The sequence below is a fragment of the Malaclemys terrapin genome, chromosome 3 (genome assembly GCF_027887155.1).
Source record: "Malaclemys terrapin pileata isolate rMalTer1 chromosome 3, rMalTer1.hap1, whole genome shotgun sequence".
NCBI classification, from domain to species: domain Eukaryota; kingdom Metazoa; phylum Chordata; order Testudines; family Emydidae; genus Malaclemys; species Malaclemys terrapin.
Window position 1 is genome coordinate 96,472,125 of NC_071507.1, and position 15,340 is coordinate 96,487,464.

The 15,340-nt window shown below is 41.2% G+C and overlaps 1 protein-coding gene across 2 annotated transcripts in view; it reads right to left on the reverse strand.

The window, feature by feature from the left end:
- Positions 1-15,340, reverse strand: part of MTHFD1L (methylenetetrahydrofolate dehydrogenase (NADP+ dependent) 1 like) — a 240,469-nt gene that overhangs the window by 201,810 nt on the left and 23,319 nt on the right. For both annotated transcript variants that reach the window (XM_054023202.1, XM_054023203.1), the window contains exons 8-10: positions 13,077-13,188; positions 5,780-5,868; positions 2,459-2,556 (exon numbers count right to left, since the gene is read on the reverse strand). In XM_054023202.1, coding sequence (XP_053879177.1) covers positions 2,459-2,556; positions 5,780-5,868; positions 13,077-13,188 — 299 coding nt within the window. The remainder of the gene's footprint in view (positions 1-2,458; positions 2,557-5,779; positions 5,869-13,076; positions 13,189-15,340) is intronic.

A 15,340-nucleotide genomic window follows, 5' to 3' on the forward strand; every position in this document is an offset into this window, starting at 1 on the left:
TCCTTCTTTATTAATAGAGATAATCTTGGAATTTTGCATTCAGGGCAACTTGCAGGTTTTTCCAGACAGCTTAAGCCTCATACTTCAGTTTTCATTACTAATTGTTCTTGGTTTTTTGCATACTTGAAATTCAGCATTAGAAACAGCCATAAGGGACAGGCTGAGTGCTTGAGGCAGGATTCCTCAGTTAAACCAAAGGGGCAGAGAAACTTTAATCCAATTAGAAACTGTCACAGAGAGCTGCAGCATTCAGCACAGAGGAGGGGTGAGGAATCTAGAGGCTGACCCAAAACCCAATGAAGTCATTGGGAATCTTTCCATAGACTTTGATGGGCTTTGGATCTGGCCCTCACTGTCTCCCTCTGATTCCCTTACAATATGTCTACCTGGCAAAAGGTTACCCTAATGGCTCCAACTGGTACAACTCCCAATTAGATAGCTCCATCAGCAGTTTGGTCTGACCAGCTACTGTTCTTCTCGGAATTTGTGTATGTGTTTTGTGGTGAAGGAGATAAAAGCAAAAATATAATTTCTTCTTCCATGTTTCAATAACTGTTGAGTACATATCATACAACACCGTATAAAACATAGCTGTTTACAGATTTTACTTTATTTTAAAAAGTTAGAAAGGCCTCCAATTGTACTTTTCTACATGCATTAAAAATTAGTTGCATTCATGGATGTCTGCACATTCCTTTGCTAGCTTTAACATTTAGTAATAAGTTATATATTTTTATTTTCCACTGCACTTATTACATTCAGAATAGTTCAACATATTTATCCAATCTATAGATGTTAACTTTATAACGCCTATGTTAAACAAGTTTATTTTATTATTACCTAAAAAATGTCTGAGGGTCAATTTTTGTTGTTGTTGCTGAATGTATTGTTTTGATTTCTGGATGAAAGAAACATGGGAAATGAAGGATAACTTTTAATCAACATGTTAAGTCTGAAGAAATTTTTGGTAACGTTAGTTGGACTAAAATATATTCATATGTACCAACTTTTTTCAACATCTGACATGGATGGCCAGTTTTTAAATAGTTAGTTTTAATATTTGCAATATACATAAATGTTACATATTTTATACTAAACACAAAGATTAGAACATTAGGCTTTCTGTCAGAACAAGACTTGTTAAATATCTGCTGGCAACGATGTACCATTACACTGGGAATTTACAAAATACAAGATTAAAAAAAATCTCTACATCTAGTCAGTATGCACACTGAGAATTTTATTACAGTGTCTTTGGAAAATGAATCTAATTAACGCCCCAGAACTCCTTGAGAGCAAAAAGAAATGTTCCCTGTTTAAGTTCCTATGCTTCTTTCTTACTTGTTTTCGATGAAAAATCCATCTGTTTCCATATAAAATTGTATATTGTTGTAAAAGAATATGTTATACCTTCACCCTAGCAAGCAACTGTATATTTAAAAGGAAAAAAAAATCTACAACCATAAAGTTCCAGTAATTAAACAAATGGAAACCCTATCACTGGTAACATATTTTACATATGGTGGTGGGAGAGGGGGAGGGAAGCAGAGGTTTTTTTTGAGTAGAAGTTTTATCATCATCAACCACATGGCATAAAACATAGTTTGATCTATTGTTTTTTTAGCTATATTTTTAATGGGAGGTTTTCAAGGATGAAAAGTTTGAAATTATATATATTTGCCTATTAAAAGCCCCAGGATATCAACTTTTTTCTTTCTATCTGCACTCTATAAAATGCTTGTTCTTTTGGCATCTGTTTTAAGTTGCAAACTGAATCTGTTTCAATTAAATTGTTAAAACAAGAGACATTTAAAGGTGAAGTGAAATGCTTTCTTTAAAAGCATGTACTAATTTTAACCTTAAATGTTAAAAATGCAATACATTCAGCAGCAGACTTATATAAATTATAAATGAATACATTTTCAAAGACTCTACTTGCCATACCCTGGGTTCAAGCCCTCGGGTTTCTCTCACACGTGAGTGCACACCCACCCACACAGCTTTATACTAATAGCGAAGCAGAGAGCTACATTCCTCCTGCTGTCAGCAGTTGCTGCAATGTAACTTAACTCTTTAAGTCTGCAAACATATTTTTGGGCCCTGATTCAGGAAAACATTGCTAAACAGAAAAGCACTTATGCATGAGCTCAGGTGCCTTTGAAGTCACTGGGACTTACATGCATGCTTAAAGTTAAGCATGTCCTCATGTACTTTGCGGAATTGGGGGTCCCACTGATTTGGGAACTATTTCAGTTCACCTTTCAGTTTTAGAATTCATAAACTGGTTGCCACTTATAAAAAATAACTAACACTAAATATTAGGATATTTAGTGACACAATAACAGAAGCAGCAAATAAGCAGAATAGATGCTTTTGTATACTAGGCAAACATATTTAAAGAGACATAATTAGATTCAGTTTAATGTTTAAACCACTTGCCCAAAGCTCATCTTATTACCTGGGCACTGGGGAGAGGGGCTGAAGTTTCAAGCAATGGAGGTTCCACTTCCTGTATTGCTGAGACTGGATCCATCTCTCGCTGGTTTTTACCATGTTCTTTCACAGAGAAAAGAAAAATACTGTATGACAGTTGCATTATAAATGTTCAACAGTTTGATTTCAATTAGATAGAGCCTAAACATATGATTTCATAACTGTTAAAATAATCTCTATGCAAAGGATTGTAACAAGCATACCTACAACATAAAGATCTTCCAATTCCATGTATTTAGGAATAAAGAAAAAAACTCTTACTGCATTGTTTACCCAAGATTTCAAGGAAGGGCAGGGTCATTCAGCACAGATGGCATTAAAATCTCTGGCTAAGCCCTTGGAGGTATTCTTCCTCCAAGCCAGAATTTTACTATTCTCTCTCTCTCAAAAAAAGTGATTCTCCCACTCTCTTTAAATTACAAAAGAAGCGTCAACTGTTTAGTGACTCTTCCTCTTGTTCTCTTGGATCCTCAGTGCTGGTTTGTTCCATCTCAAAAGGGTAAGCAAATGGATTAACCCTTGAAATTTCCTTTTAAGCCCCATCAGTTAATAGACACATACTATACAACTAAAAACTGGTTGCTTCCCTCCAATGTGACATCAGACATTATCATTCACCTTCAACATACAGTACCCTCCTACAAGCTGGTCAACATAACAGACAGCCCTAACCAGCTAATTAAAGGAACTGGCGCTGTTAGCAGGAGGTAACTGGCGCTGAAGGAGAAAGCTGGGGCTTGTGCATCAAAGCAGATGGCATCATAAAAAGAGAAGTCACCAGGACTGTCCCTCTCTAGCATTATTTACTCCTTTGGGCCTTGCAGCCTGCCGCCTTCTTTAAATGTTGCTCCTCAAAGGTTGATGTGGCAAAGGTGAGAAAACCCAACCCTGACCCAGCTGAGCTACTGAGAATTATGAGCGATGGGGGAGCTGATGCAGGATGTGTGTGTTTTTAAATGAACAAATTTAATTTGGGGTATTATACTTTTTAAAAATCCCAAATGAACAAAACTAATATCAACTAACCATGGGGGGCAAAAGTAGTAAAATGTATTGCCTCTTAGAGGAAAATAGTTCCCTTGGTTGCTGCTTGTTTCCCAAGGCTTTGGCCAACATATAGCAATCATCTGAAGTGATATTTCCCTTCAGAGCAATATCTTAGAGTTACAGCCCTTGCAGCTCGTCAACAGTTGCATTTCATTGTATAGCAATCCAGAGTGTTACCAAGAGAAATACCTGGAGCTCCAACAGAACCTATCAGCCCAGGATCTCCAAGTGCTTTACAAATTCTCACAACACCTTTGTGAGTTCAATTTTACACATGGGTAAACTGAGACACAGAGCACATAAGTGACTAGCCAAAAACTCCGTTCTACCATGGCACCACAATAGAAAATGAGGAATTGTGACTTCCACTCACCTTCTCTAATGAAGAGGATCCCTCTTCCTCCCACATCTACGCATCAAATGCCCATGCAGTTCTCAGTGAAAACATTGCAATATGTGGGATGCATGCTATGACCACTACTGTTTTCCTGTGTGTGTTTTACTATTTTACTCTTTTGTATTTTTCTTCTCTCCTTTTGTTTCCCCTTCTCACCTCTGCATTTTTCTTTCTTTCTCCTAATCTGACTCACTCTTTTCTGCTTCATTTATTCAACTCTTAGCAGCAGCAGAGAGAGGCACTGCATTCAAGCACGGGAAAGGCCTTAAATAGCACAACTACATGAAAGGGACTTGTCTTCACTGGCACTTTACAGCGCTGCAACTTTCCCGCTCAGGGGTGTGAAAAAACACTCCCCTGAGCACAGCTAGTTTCAGCGCTGTAAAGCACCAGTGTAGACAGTGCACCAGCGCTGGGAGCCGTGGAGGTGGTTTTTTTATAGCTCTCTCCCAGCGCTGGTGCCGCAACTACACAGCTACGTTAAAGCGCTGCCGCGGCAGCACTTTAACATTGCTAGTGAAGACATCCCCTCGGATTGCATACTCAAAACTACTTTTATATTACAGCCTTATATGAGAACAAAGCATCTATGCATTTGAATGCAGTAATTCTCCTTACTCTGTTTTCATTACCACCAATGTGGATGTGGTGGTAATAAAGCAAGGAAAAAACTTTTTCAGACCTCTGCTCTACTGATCACGGAAGTTGTGAGCATGGCAGGGAACCTATATGCAGCAGGCTGGTTAGTATGCATAGTAGGACCATAAGTACATAAGCATAACTCTGTATTATAACAGTAGGTAACAAGAGTACTCAGATTATTCTGCTACACATGATAAACATTCATTTAATTTCTGAAACGGCTGTGTGCTAACATTATGTTGTGCCAATGTAACCCAACAGCCCTTCTTTCAAGTAAATACAAAACATATTACTACTTCAATGGAAGCTCCATATAAGAAGAAATCCAAAGAAAAGCATTTGATCAATCATCAGCACATTTTAGAGACATTGACAAATTAATCAAAGCAAGCTTTAACCAACACCAAACTATTTTAACATGACTGTGATGACACAAACAAAATCCAAAAACATCGAAGTTAAAGTGTGTGCTCAGTCTTTAAACTTGCTTGACTGTGAAATAAAATGAGGCAAAAATACTTGAGATTCAGACAGATTAGTTTTCCTGGCTATACACTTACATAGCACTGCTCAAACATTATTAACTCTTCATAAAACTATTGGGTTGCAGGCAGCCCTAAGTATAATTCCCTCACCATCACTGTGTGTAACTTGTTTTTATAGATCAATCTACAAATCTCTTTATCAAGCTTTGTTACAGTTGTTATTGTATTTTGATTGTAGTTCCTCATTTACCTTTATATTGATAAACAAAACAGGAATAAATGGCCCAAAATTACCATTTCATTGATTATATTGATGGGATATAATCAATGAAATGGTAATTTTGGGCCATTCATTCCTGTTTTGTTTAGGAGGGGGAGGGATAGCTCCGTGGTTTGAGCATTGGCCTGCTAAACCCAGGGTTGTGAGTTCAATCCTTGAGGGGGCCGCTTGGGGATCTGGGGCAAAATCAGTACTTGGTCCTGCTAGTGAAGGTGGGGGGCTGGACTTGATGACCTTTCAAGGTCCCTTCCAGTTCTAGGAGATGGGATATCTCCATTAATTTATTATTTATTATTATTAAGGCAACTGCAGGTCATAATTTCCCCTCTTTTTAAATTTGCCAGACTTGTCCAATTGCAGCTGTAAGTGCATAGCCTGTGAACTCTAGAGCCCAGTAAACACAGTGAGTTTTACACAGTTTTGGGTCATACTAACCTGCATCCGCATTGCTATTGTCAGAGGACCTATAGCCTCTATAGCAGACTGGTTACTGTACTTTACATCTTGACCATAACCATGTTCCCCTGTAAAAGAAAACATTGCACCAATGAGTCACGAGACCTTTGAGAGTAGAAATGAGCAGAAATATGTTGGAGAGACATCTTCATAAAAAAAAAAAAATTTGCAGTCTGAATGTTTATTCCAAATTTAACAACCTCACTACCGAACTACCACTGTCTCCTTAATATTAAACAGACAGCAGCTGGAAGAGTGCTGTGGGAGTGTATATATATTAGATATCCAAAGGAAACCAGTTCCAGCTCACAAAAATGTGCCATTTATGCAAAAAGCTACAGAATGTGTTAGGATTTGGAAAATTACATATATTTGAAACAATCCATTGGACAAATAGGGAAAAGATTTTTAGTCTGCTTTTCCCTGTGCATATTACTTTGAGAGGGTAATGAAATTAAGAAATATATGCATATGATCATAAAAAAATACTACCATTAGACAATCAGATTTATAATCTGGACTCAGAATAGACAAAGTTTTCAGGCATTAATGAGTAGCAAGTTTCCTTCACCAATATTACTTTTAATGCAGACTTTCTGCACAGTCAACCCAATGGCTACAGCTGGCTTCCTGTAGGACAATGCCTTTCAGTGGTCATAAATTAGATTAGATGTCAATGTATTATTTTGTCACTGTTCCCATTATCCTTGTTTGGTTGTTTGTTTTTTCAACCCACTTGTTGCTTCTTGTCTAATATCTAGCCAGTGGTTTCTTCAGGGTAAGACCCATCTTTCAATCTGAACTTTAGCTAGCACAATGGGGCCCTGATCTTGAATGCAGACTCTAGGCATTACAATAATAACAGTGCATTTGCTCCATTAACCTTATACCTCAGGGAACCAGAGCTCAAACCCTGACCCAGTCAGGTTGTCTCTTTCTAATCCCCATCTGTGCACATCATAAAAACAACCACACAATTTGGCACAATTCTCACTCTTAAAAAGTCTCAGAACTAGAACATCAGGGACATTGTGGGTCAGAATTAAAGGCATGCTGACATAAGTGTGTGGAGAAATTTGCACACCAACTGCCCACACAATGCTTGACTCTAGCCAGTGCTATTATTCACCATGTCCTGCCTACTTAGTCTCTCAGCGACTTCAGTGTTCTAAAAGACCTTGTTTACATACACATTTAGCCTAATTCAATGAATCTTCTAACACTTTCTCAAATGCTACCGCATCAAGCTCCTTTACCTTAGTGACAAAGCTAACTAAATAATAGAGATTATATTCCTAACACTAAACACACAGTAAAAACCATTAAAAGACCTTCCGTTTGTGTTAACACTTATTGTTTTAAACCAGATCTTATGGTGTTTTACAATTTTAGACTAGAATCCTGTGCAATTTGCTGGAAGTTATAACAGTCTGTCAGTCATAAATTGACTACGGTTGCATTGAGACCATTCTGGGATTTTTGCCAGAACAACAAATGAAGTAGGAGGGATGAAGTTAAATTCCCCTCTCTTTCAGACATCTATGCTTTACAGAAACATTTCAAGTTTTTATTTGATTTGGCTTAATATGCCTTCTTTATCAATGCAGAGATTAGCATGTGTATAAATTAGACTTGGAGATTTCCCTACAACAGCGTTCTCTCAGCCTGCATGTACTTAAAACACAAAGTCAGACTAATCTGGCTTTTGCATGGATCTAGAAGTTAGAGAGGTAGAATTCACACACACTAAGGCAGGCCTTGGCTACACTGGTGCTATACAGCGCTGCAGTGAAAACTCCCCCCCCCCCCCCCCCCCCGAGCGCAGCGAGTGCAGCGCTGTACAGCGCCAGTGTGATCGGAGCCTGCAGCGCTGCACGCTCACTCGCAGTGCTGCAAGCTATTCCCCTCGGGGAGGTGGAGTACATACAGCGCTGCGAGAGCTCTCTCGCAGCGCTGGCGGTGCGACTACACCCGTGCTTCACAGCGCTGCTGCAGCAGCGCTGTGAATTCCCGAGTGTAGCCAAGGCCAAAGGGGGAAAAGTATGGTGTTGCAACATCTCAACTTATGGCAGATATTCCAACTGATGGGCTAGAATAGCTGCCCTTGTCTCTCCACACCTCCTATACAGGAGTTTTGGTCCATTAGTTCAGTATAAATGTACATCCTCTTCCATCCTGCCCCCAAGGTCTCCTCCAGACCTACCTATTTGTACACCAAGGTGCAGAGGTGTTGGAGCTGCTGCCTCATTCAGACTCTGCCTGTGTCCCCAGGCAGTCTCACTGCAGGGTTTAAGTGGTGCAGAGGGACTTGCTAGTTCCTTTCCAACTGGGTGAGTTTCACAACTACATACATATGTATTTAGGCTGGGATTTTCAAAGATTAGCAAGATCCCATAGAAGAGGCTATTATTATTATTGAAGTAATACCATAGGAATTAGTACAGATAAGCAGGATGCCATATTAATGGAAATTGCTTTTTAAAAACATTTTAAATGAAGAGCATGCCAAACCTCAGATTATATAAAATAAAAGCTGCATCCAAGAAAATTCCATCACCCAAAGTGAATGCTTCAGATCCATCTAGTTTATGTCATCAGAACCACACAAGAAAATTATGTCCTCACAATTTCTTGGTATTTATCCTTTATTCTGGGAAACAAAATATTCATGTGTGTGAGGGTGGGTACTGTATTTACATACATGAGATAAAAATGTAGCCACCACCATGCAGAAATAATAGTCAATTCATGGTTGTTGCTTCAGGCTGCATTTCACTGCTTCTCAAATGTTAAAAATAGGATATTTTTAAAGTGTGAAAAAAAACTAAAAACTTTTTAAGCACATCTATTAATAAGATTCCAATATGGATTTAAAGTAAAAAATCAAATATAAGATTGTGACTTCACTGATGTCACAATCATTTAACAATAATAGGCTTTTAAATAACTTGCAGTTCAGCTAAGTGAATTCTTCCTGTCCAACACAGACAAATGTTTTTTATGTATATGTTCTCTACACAGTTCAACAAACATTGAATAAAAAAATAGGTAAAATGTGTTTCTGCTTTCTTCCAGCGTTTCTCCTGCGAAACACACACAGGAAGACAGATGGATATTTGCAGATGGTTTATATAAAACACATTTGCTTTTTAAAATCCTGTGTTGTGTCTCAAAAAATGTCATAGGTATGCATGTATCTAGGGCCTCAATATATGCTGCTGGATATATGCAGAGACACATATGTGCTCATGCAGAGTCTGACTGAAATCAATGCACTCTACATATCTATCTTAGGTACTTATAAGGACTACGTTGCCGTCTCTGAGCACCTCACAATCTCTTATGTATTGATCCTCACAATATTCCTATGTTTCAGAGTAGCAGCCGTATTAGTCTGTATCCGCAAAAAGAACAGGAGTACTTGTGGCACCTTAGAGACTAAGGAAAGAACTATTATCCTATTAGGTACCATTGTGGAATTGAAGCACAAGACTAAGGGTAGGGTTGCCAAGTGTCCGGTTTTTGACTGGAATGTGCAGTCGAAAAGGGACACTGGCGGCTCCAGTCAGCACTGCTGACCAGACCGCTAAAAGTCCAGTGGGTGATGCAGCAAGGCTAAGACAGGCTCCCTGCCTGCCCTGGCTCCACGCAGCTCCCAGAAGCGTCCAGCATGTCCAGGCACAGAGGCGGTCACAGGGGCTCCACCCACTTCCCTCAACCCGAGTGCTGGCTCTGCAGCTCTCATTGGCCGGGGTTCCCACGGCCAATGGGAGCTGCAGGGGTGGCACCTGCAGGCACAGACAGGGCGCAGAGCCCCCTGACTCCTCCACCTATGAACCAGACATGCCGGACGCTTCTGGGAGCCACCTGAGGTAAGTGCTGCCTGGCCAGAGCCCGCACCTCACATGCCCTCCCACACCCCGACCCCCTGGCCCAGCCCTGAGCCCCCTCCTGAACTCCAAACCCCTTGGCCCCAGCCCAGAGCCTCCTCCTGCACCCCCTCCTACACCCCAATCCCCTGCCCCAGCCTGGTGAAAGTGAGGGTGAGGGGGTAGAGTGAGCAGGCAGACAGGGCCGCAGAGAAGGGGCAAGGAAGGGGTGTTCAGTTTTGTGTTATTAGAAAGTTGGGACCCCTAACTAAGGGCAAGTCTATACAGCAAGTTAGTGCCTGGCAAGCTAGGGTGTAAATCTATAGTGCGCTGGCGTGCCGCTCACTAACTGTCCATGTGGACCCTGCAGCTGCACACTAAAAGTTCCTTGTACGCTTTGAACAGGATCTGTTTATTTAAAATTCTGGGGTTTTTTAATAGTATTGGGTTATTATATTTCCTACAATATTTTAAAACAGGATTTGCTTTCTGAAAATAGCTTGCCAGCTTTGCTATGACTTTCAATAGGACTTTGCATCTGGGTAGCTTTCACTTTCTGTTTAAAAACTGAATTAAATAAATATAGATTTCATGCCTATAATTTAGCTTTTTTAAATTAAAAAACAAACAAAGAGTGACCTGGGGGTTGGTTTTGTACTCATTGTGGTGGTGACCACCAATCGTTAGAATTATATGAAATAACACAGAAGGTATGTGGAAAAAACTAAAAAGCTAAGTAATTTGTTCTTGGGGAGAGTGTGAGACGACATATCTTATAATAGAAATTATTACATTGCTCTGCTGTGAACTACAGAGATTACTTTAAAAAGCCAATTGCTTTGACATCAAAAAGTGAGATCCATTTATCCCAACATATAAGTTCTAAGTATTATTATGTGACAATTAGAAGTTTCTGGGGATGTTATTCAAATAGGTTCAACTACAATCCTGACTCAATGTCTAAAAATTCATGCACTTTTACTCCTATAGTAGCTAGCTGTTTCAGTAAAATTTCAAATATTTTTGTAGCATACCTTTGCACTAGAATTTTTTATTTTAATGTCTTGAAACTTAGGCTTGTCGGATCCAAGCTCCTATACTAAAAATAAGATGAGCTGCATGGCATAAACAAATTTATTTTCATCGTAATGCTTTGAACTCTGATCTTGGAAACATTTATGCATGTGAGTGATTTTACACATCTGAGTAGTCCCATTGAATTCAATAGAACTATTCACATTTGCAGTGTTATTCACATAAGTGTTTGCAGGATAGAGTCTTAGATAACTAATTACAAACTCTTCAATATGTATCATCAAACAAATAATCTCCATGGCTTTTTTTCATAAATCATTGAAGAAGACGACTGGCCAACACTCGCTGGCATCTTTAAAAAAAAAATCACATCTATATCATAATCAAATTCTATTACTTCATGGATGATTACATGGTGAAGTTACTACTAAGAAAAATGACCTTTTAGTAGAATTAACTAAGTAATTAGATAATTAATTTACAGTTGGCCTGATGCCTGTTACACCAGTTTTACATCAATAGAGTTCAATAAGCCACTGATTTCAATGGAGTTACACTGGCAGTAGGTGTAACAGAGTGGCGATACAGGCCAAGTATCTACTCCCGTGTAAACTATCCTAAGTAAAACAAATTACTTGGCATCTACTTTCTCCTTTGTAAATGAAAGTACAATGTGGGACAAATTTCCATCTATTCTTGTAGACTTTTTTATGGAAGTGTGCTCTTCTGGCTGACTCATAGCTGAGTTTTGAAGTCTCTTTCCACTGAGAAAGTTTTTTCTTCCTTGTACTTCTGAACAAAACTAAACTGGACAAAGCATTAGAAAATAAGAAGGGAACAATCCTGCAGTGGAAGCAGATCTACAGGATGACCTAATTGTTTTTTACCCCTCTAATTTGTAGGAATATGTTCTACTCCTGAGAGCATTCTGCACCAAAAAAAAAAAAATTTTAAGCCAAAAGATAATTCTGCGCACAATATTGTAAAATTCTGCGAATTTTATTTGTCAAATAAATGTGTAGGCTCCAGCATGGCATTGGGGAGCACAGAGCACTAGCTGCACAGAGGTGGGAGATCACTGTGCAGCTCCCGTCTGGGACACAGACTCAGCAATGAGGCTGTATCCAACCCTGACACAGCGCAAGGACCGGGCCTGCCCCAGAAACACCCCAGAGCCCGGCTCCTCCATGCCAGGTGCATGAGGTGTGAGAAGGCAGGATCCAAATGTGGAGGGGCTTAGTGTGGGGAGATCCAGGTGTGGGTTGAGAGGATTCTGTGTTGGGCAATCTGGGTGCAGGTAGCTCAGTGGGGATTCAGGTGTGGGGGGTTCTGGGCGCAGGGGGCTCTGGGTGCAACAGTAATAGAATTCTGCAGTGTCCAGATGAAGATGGTTGGGGCTCAGCGGGGGGAGGGTTTGGTTTGGCAGGGATAAAGCTCGGCGGGGGGGTCTTGTTGTGGGGGTCTCAGTGGGAGGTGGGGGATGTCCAGATGCTGGGGAAGTGGGGCTCAGTGGGGCAGGGATCCAGGTGCAGCTGGTTGGGGCTTGGTAGGGTGGGGATCCAGCTGCGGGTGGCTTGTCAGGGTGGTCCAGGTACAGGGGGAATGGGGCTCATCGGGGGTGAGTGAGGCTCGGCGGGAGGGTCTGGGTATGAGGGGGTCTGGATGCATGGGGGTTGGGTGGATGGGGGAGCATCTCCCTATATAGTGATCCCTCCCCCTGCAGCTGAAGAGTGATAGGTGCAGGAAGCATGGGGGAGTTTGCAGAGCTTCCTATAGCCGGGGGAGAAATCTGGGGGTGGGTCTGACACAGCCCCAAATATCATGCCGGGAAGAGGAAGTCCCATTCTCCCCAGCCCAGCCAGGACTAGCCGCAGTGCCTGGCACAGGGTAGGAGCCACCAGCCGGGTCTTCCACAGTCTCACTCCCTGCCCCAGAGTGATTTACCTCTCTGCCAACTGCCCTGGGCACCCGAAACATACTGCTGGGAGGGTCTCATGACTGCTCTTGTGGTTTCCCTTTGCTTCTGCATCAGAAAGTCATTTTTCTGTGGGGAAGCAAAGAAATCTGCAGGGGACATAAATTCTGCACATGCATGCGCAGTGGCACAGAATTCCCCCAGGAATAATGTACATTCTATAATACTGATAATTAAGCTAGTAAGCTCATCAACTGTTGCATGCATGACCCCAAACTCATAATTATCAGGTACAGGAAGGATGAACTGATATACCTGCATACATACACACAATACATATAAATTTATTTTAAATGTCCTATTCTAAACATTGCAGGTCTTTTCTACCACATCTTGTACTTATCCTTGTATCCAATACACTTCTTTCAATTGGTATACAATTTTAAACTGATCTTACCTGATAAAAAGTCAGGATAACAATTGACAATGGTTGTTCCAGGTCTTATCCAACTGACTGGAATCTCTTTAGGTTTGGTACTGCCTACCACCACCACATCTGCCTGATGAAGCTAAAAACCAGACAAACAAAAATATTCTAAAATTAGGAATATATCATGCAGTGTAGACCTAACATTCAGACCCAATTTATACTTATCTTCTCACAGTATCCACAAGTGAATGCAAAAGATCCAGACTACAGGCCTGATTCTTACATTACTGATGATCAGGAATAACTCAGTTGAAATCAGTATGTACATTCTGTTGTAAAGTCAGGAAAATGAGATCACAATCAGTGCCTATATCATATGCAGCTCATATCTTGAAAAATCCATTGTACTTGAAAATGCTGTGCAACAGGACATTTTTGAGGGACTTCTGTTTTGTGGAAGATGTGGGTTGAAAGAATGTGATAACATTTGATTAGAAATAAGGTCAAGAAACTAAACATTCAAAATTACTACAGTTTGTTGAACAACTATCTGAACATCTCAATCATGGGCAAAACTACACACTGCTCAAAGCTGGATCTGTGACAGTGGGAAAACAAACAAAAAAAAAACCACACACTCAACTCACATTAGTTGGAAGGCAACATGAGAGCTGATCAGCTGACCTACATTCATCAACGGCTTCAAAAAAATTCCTATTAAAATCTTTTCCCCCCTTAACTCATGTTTACCAAAAGAAGCCCCTGATTTTATCTGGCTCTATGGAGTCAAGGACAATACAGAGCATGACATTGCCCTTCTAGTAACAAATAAAGGCATAAGTCAGGGGTGGCCAACCTGAGCCTAAGAAGGAGCCAGAATTTACCAATGTACATTGCCAAAGAGCCACAGTAATACATCAGCAGCCCCTCATGAGCTCCCCCCACTCCCCCGCTCCCAGAGCCCCCCACCCACCAGCAGCCCCGCTGATAAACGCCTACCTCCTCCCCTCCCGATCAGCTGTTTCGTGGCATGCAGGAGGATCTGGGGGGGAAGAGGGAGGAGCAAGGACATGGCAAGGCTCAGGGGAGGGGGTGGGAAGGGTTGGAGTGGGGGCAGGGCCTATGGCAGAGCCAGGGTTTGAGCAGTGAGCATCCCCCAGCACATTGGAAAGTTGGCGCCTGTAGCTCCAGCCCCGGAGTCAGTGCCTATACAAGGAGCCACATATTAACTTCTGAAGAGCCACATCTGGCTCCGGAGCCCTGGCATAAGCTGTTGTTTCCTCCCTACTCCCTACCTCCAACAGAGCACTGTAACAGTTACAGGAATCTACACAAGATAAGGAATAATACGTATCCTAAATTATAAGAAGAGACACAGACATATACAAAGGTACACAAAATGGAAAGACAGGCCTTGCATTGCATCAAGGCTGAATGCAGAAATAGTTTCTAGCCAGTAGAGATTTTGGAAATAACTAAAGATGTGTCAATAGATGCTAAGCGTCACAAACTCTGCAAGCCTCACTACAAACTGACTTAAGCCTGGCTAGTATCCCTGCCTCTTTTTGGCCAAATCAGGTGTGATGCAATCTTAAAGAAATTCCTGCTAAGAAATAACAATTAAAAATTCCATCAGAACAGCAGTTTTGGGCACTGTTCAATGGCAAGGAAGGGGGAAGGTGGATCTGGTGGAAATGGGAGAAATCTAAAAGCACTATCATCTGAACAGAGAATGGAAAAAAAAAAGGGGGGGGGAGGGGTTTCTCAGGCACTGGAATAAGGCTGCAAGGCAAGGGGTGTGTGAGAGAGTTACTAACAGGACAACTGGAGGATATACCAAGCTGATTCAGACTGAAATCAGCTACAGTAACTCCTTGCTTAACACTGTAGTTATGTTCATGAAAAACACTACTTTAAGCGAAACCATGTTAAGTGAATCCAATTTCCCTATAAGAATAAAAGGGGGAGTCGTGGGGTTAGGTTTCAGGGAATTTTTTTTCGCCAGACAAAAGGCATTATATACAGTATAAGTTTTAAATAATTATAAACAAACAATTTAATACTGTACTCACCAATGATGATTGTGAAGCCTGATTGAGGCAGGGGTATAGCAGGGTTGGGGGCTTGCCCCGCTGCACCTGCCCAACACTCCTACCGGGGAGTGGGTTCAGGGTGCGGGGGCTTGCCCGCTCCCCAGCTGGAATGCCGGGCAGGGAGAATGGACAAGCCCCTGCACCCCGACCCCGTTCCCCAGCTGGAATGCCAGGCGGGCGAAGCGGGGCAAGCCAAAC